At 42.9% G+C, this 5,143-nt stretch overlaps 1 protein-coding gene across 1 annotated transcript; it reads left to right on the top strand.

Annotated features, from left to right (window-relative positions):
• The first annotated feature begins 309 nt into the window (after nucleotides 1–309).
• On the top strand, nucleotides 310–1,299 carry LOC124372515. Its single transcript, XM_046830914.1, has one exon. It carries the CDS (start codon nucleotides 310–312, stop codon nucleotides 1,297–1,299), a length of 990 nt encoding a protein of 329 aa, XP_046686870.1.
• The last annotated feature ends 3,844 nt before the right edge of the window (nucleotides 1,300–5,143 follow it).

Raw genomic sequence — 5,143 nt, 5'->3', positions numbered from 1 at the left:
GGACTACGTGGACATAGCCAGGTGTTTCAAGTGTCAGAGATTTGGGCACATTGCTAGGCATTGCACTTCGCTGAAACCTAGTTGCTTCACTCTGTGCAGAGGAACACGACTATAAAGACTGCCCTAATAAGAAGAAGAAAGAAGCAGTGTGTTGTGCCAACTGCAAAAGAGAAGGTCGAGGGGACCTAAATCATGATGCAGGCTCAAGGAGGTGTCCTGTGTACGAGAAGGCCGTTAAGAGGAATAATGATAAGATTGATTATGGACTGTAGGATTGTCCAGTGGAATTTAGGTAGGAGTAAGGTAGCTATGGATGAAGCCATTAGGAGATGTTTACTAGATAAGATTGATGTTCTCCTGGTCCAAGAGCCATACATAGTGGGTGGGAGAGTGAGGATTTCTGGATGCAGAGTTTTTCATGACCGGAGTGGAAGAGAAGATATCTGGAGTGCAATTTTTGTGATGAATGAGAAGATCGGAACAATCATGAATGCAGGTGAAACAAGCGGAACGTGCGTCAGTGTAAGGTTGGAACAAGGAGGAAAGTCGATGCAAGTGATTAGTCTATACTGCAGGCCATCAGAACCTATTGATGGGCATTTAACATGGTTAGTGGACATAATTAGGAAGAAAGGAAACAAGGAAGTCTTATGTGGAGGGGATCTGAATGCGAGGTCAGGACTGTGGCGCAGTGGTTCTACAGATGAAAAAGGGTCCAAGGTAGAAGACGTTGTCTCGGCTTGGGATCTTCAGGTGCTGAACAAATTTAGTAGGTGGATGACCTTTGAGAACACACAGGGAGGCAAGTCGAACATAGATGTGACGATAGCGACGCGGGATATCTCAAGCAGGATTAAAGACTGGACAGTACAGGAAAAGGCCTTGAGTGACCACAGACTTATCACAATGAAGGTGATATCAGATCAGGAGAATCGGGGTAACCAAAACGAGCAGAGACTAGGAACGTACTGCTTGAGGAAGGTGAACTGGACGAGATTTGACGAGGCGCTACGTAGAAGTATCGAAGACATGGAACTGGAAATGACTACAGCAGAGGTTCATGCGGAGAAAATCACGGAAATGACGTTGAACCTGATGGAGGACCAGTTTCCCAAGGCAACTAAAGGAATGAAGAAGGTATATTGGTGGTCGGAAGATCTGGAGAAATTACGAGTGAAGATGAGGGGAAGAGCAGGATTTGGAGAAGAACAGGAAGGGAGGTTGACAGGAGAGCGTTTTACCGGATCAAGAACAGAATACATCTGGGAAATCAGGAAGCAGAAGAGGAAGATGTGGTAAAAGCTCATCGCAGACGAAGAAGGTGATCCATGGGGAAAGGTTTACAAGATCGTTGCGGAGAAGATAAAGAAGGATATCGAATTGGTCAGCCTAGAGAAGGAAGATGGAACGATGACAGAAACAGTGGAAGACACTCTACGGAGATTGATCGAAGGTCTGCTACCGGACGATAGGGAGGATGAAGACACTGAGCAACAGAGAGAAGTTAGAGGGGGGATGATGGAGGAGAGCACTGGAGCAAATGAGGAAGACTTCACGGAGGAAGAATTGACCGCATGTGTCAAACAAATGAAAGACCGGAAGGCACCGGGATATGACGGAATAAAGGGCGAAGTCGTCAAGAGGATGTATGGACGAATCAAAGGTACGCTGCTGAACTTGTACAACAAGATGCTGAGAGAAGGCAGGTTTCCGGACGTCTGGAAGAAAGGAATAGTGAAAGTATTCTTGAAAAGCGAAGATAAAGACCCGAGCAAAGTCAAATCCTACAGGCCGGTGACCCTCCTACCCGTGTTGGGAAAGTTAGGGGAAAGACTGGTCGTGAAGAGGATGAAGGATTGGATGGAGAGAGAAAATAGGACGAATGCTGCTCAGTATGGTTTTCACGGAAGGTGTGGGAACAGTCGATTCATTGCTGGACATGAGAAGAGAGGTAGAAGAATCTGAGGAAAAATACGAGGAAAGAATCTGTCCGTTGGATTGTTCCTGGACATCTCCGGAGCGTTCGACTCCGCTTGGTGGCCAGAGATCCTGAGGGTGCTGGTAAGATGGCGGTGCCCCAACAACATCTACCGTCTGGTGAGGGACTACTTTAGGGGGAGGACAGTGACGCTGAGAGCTGGCAACGGTGAGGTGAGCAAGAGCATCACAAAAGGCTGCCCCCAAGGATCAGTGGTGGGCCCTCTGTTCTGGAATGTCCTGTTCGATGGGTTCCTACGGCTGCCATTTGAGGAGGGTATTTCGGCGAGAGCTTATGCGGATGACGGACTGCTGCTGGTGAAGTCCAACACGAGCCCAGACCTCATGGGGAAGGCGACAAGAGCCCTAGAGCTTATTACAGGATGGGGAGAAGAAAGGAAGATGACGTTCTCGAAGGAGAAGACTGTGATGGTATTACTCAAAGGAAAGTTAGTTGAAAGGTTTATCCGTGTGAACATGGGAGATGTGACAATCCGGTGCTCGAACGAGACAAAATATCTAGGAGTAGTAGTGGGAAGCAGGATGAAGTTTGCAGGGCATTATGACCAGGTGATCGACAAGGCTATGAATTCCTTTGGAAAATTGAAAGGACTGGCAAAAAAAATCATGGAATGAAGTGTGAAAACTTAAGGAGACTGTACATCGGAGCGCTGGAGCCCATGGTCCTGTACGGCTGTGAAATGTGGGGGCAAAGAATGAGAGGACGAGGAGAGAGGTCGAAGCTGATGAGCCTGCAGAGGAAGATGCTATTGGGAGTGATCAAGGGTTACAGCACAATATCCCACGAAGCTGTGAGAGTGATTGCCGGAGTGATCCCGCTAGACCTGACGGTAGAAGAAAGAATCAAGCGAAGAGGGGACAAGGAGGAAGGGTTAGACAGCGGGGAGAGCAGGGGGATTAGAAGAGAAGAAACACTTGACGAATGGCAGAGGTTGTGGGAAAGAAGCACTAAAGGAAGAGAGACATTTGCGTTCGTCCCGGATGTGAGGATCAGGAAGAAGGTGCACTGGAGGACGGACCACTACACCACACAGTTCGTGAGTGGACATGGCAACTTTAAGGCCAAACTGAAGAGCTTTAACCTCGTGGAAGATGACCGCTGCACCCACTGCGGAGAGCTGGAGACATCTCAGCATGTGCTGATGGAGTGCTGGTTCTACGAAGAAGAACGGAGAGATTTGAAGGAACTCCTCCGACGGAAGATGTGGGCTTGGGAAAAGATAAACTTTCTTAGAAGTAAAGTATCAGCACTGGAGTTTTCACGTATGTGTAGACGGATAGGGAGTAAGAAGCATGACCTAGAAAATGCCGGAAGACAGCAAGCAGCTTGAAGAGGAGCAGAAGAACATAGGCTGATAAAACAAAACGAAAGAAGAATTCAAAATTCCGATGATCCTAGTACATAAGAGCTAGGTGAGGGGAGAGGTGTGTTGAATAGGCACAACAAGAGTGCCCGGAAGAGGATCAAGAGTAATCAAGAGGAAGGCTCAAGAGGAACTTAAACCGACTTAAACCAGGGGTGGAGGAGGGACCGCTGGGATTCGGCCAACCACCTCTCTCTCTCTCTCTCTCTCTCTCTCTCTCTCTCTCTCTCTCTCTCTCTCTCTCTCTCTCTCTCTCTCTCTCTCTCTCTCTCTCTCTCTCTCTCTCTCTCTCCTCTCTCTCTCTCTCTCTCTCTCTCTCTCTCTCTCTCTCTCTCTCTCTTCTCTCTCTCTCTCTCTCTCTCTCTCTCTCTCTCTCTCTCTCTCTCTCTCTCGCTCTCTCTCTCGCTATGCATTTTCTATGCAGTAGTTTTACATTTATTAAGGCAAAAACCTTAGTATGCTCCTTTATCAGACTACTTACAGTAAATCAGCAGTTTCATTGTTAACTTCATGAAATAATATTATAACGAATCAGTTTTTTTACAGTAGATTCACATATTGACTCCATTAGACGCTTTAGTGTGTGCTGCCTGATCAGAATAGACTATATAATTCAGTATAGAGCTGCAGTTTAAGTGTTAACTAACTCAAATCACGTATTGTAGCTAAAGATTTGTACAAAAATTGCATACGTTGACTGCGACAGACCACTTAAATACTCGATACTTAACATTACTCAGTATAGCCAAACCAGATATACTTTGCGAAATATAAATAATATATTTTATTTTTACTTGAGTATCATAATTGAATAATATTTTTAATATAAATTAAAATATTAATGTACATCACCATTAAAAATATAATGAGTATTTTAGTCTTTTGATCTGAGAAAAACCACGGTCTGTGTTAATAAAATTTAATACCTTGTCAATATTTTATGAAGGCAGAGACAAAAGGTATTGAATCGTAGCACCCTCTATATAAAATAATATACAATGCAGTATTTCAAGCGTTATTCCAGAATAATAATAAATAAAATATTATAATATTGTAAAATATATTTATTATAAATTATAGAGGTATTCAAGACGAGGCAAATATTTAGACATTAAAAGTGAGAGGGATCATAAATAGCAAGCTCTTTGACAAGTACTCTTTACAACTAATCTAAGAAGAGTGCTTAGAGCTGACTTGGAAGTGATGCTTTACCTCCAAACATTTTCAGGGATGAAGCAGTATCAAGAGTCTCATGCCGATTTAAGCTTGTACTGAGTGTTGTTTTATAAAAAGTTTTCTTCGCCTTTAACTACAGTTCTGGGGAAAACTCAATTGCAGATTTATAGAATAACACGTTCACGTTTATTACTGAGAATAAAATAGTACCCCTGTAAATTCATTTTTCCGTAATCAAGTTCGTTACGTTGAAAACAGCAATGGTTAAAAATGCATTGTACCAGCATTCTACCAGAAAGAATTTTTAATTAAAAACTTCCTGATCTTTAACATTTTATCTCCTTGTATTTTAAATTACATGCATTTTTATCTAAGTACTGAATTGTTTGCATTATTGTCTAAACCAAGTCTATTTCAATTACATGGATCTGTCTATATGTTCCTTGAACACGATATTCCTCACATAAATAAAATTGAATTATTATCGTAGTGTTTATTTTAAAATTAAGTAATGGGACACAATGCTTTATGATTTGTAAAAACGTAAAGCATTATTCACTATTTTTGACAAATATAATGCATGCGTTAATTTATATACATTGAAA

The sequence above is a fragment of the Homalodisca vitripennis genome, unplaced genomic scaffold (genome assembly GCF_021130785.1).
Source record: "Homalodisca vitripennis isolate AUS2020 unplaced genomic scaffold, UT_GWSS_2.1 ScUCBcl_3378;HRSCAF=8880, whole genome shotgun sequence".
In the NCBI taxonomy this organism is placed as follows: Eukaryota; Metazoa; Arthropoda; class Insecta; order Hemiptera; family Cicadellidae; genus Homalodisca; species Homalodisca vitripennis.
This window is presented reverse-complemented; position numbering and strand designations above follow the sequence as displayed.

What these genes read in the sequence shown, in the direction of transcription:
- LOC124372515 (XM_046830914.1), top strand. Translation starts at nt 310, where the DNA reads ATGGATGAAGCCATTAGGAGATGTTTACTAGATAAGATTGATGTTCTC.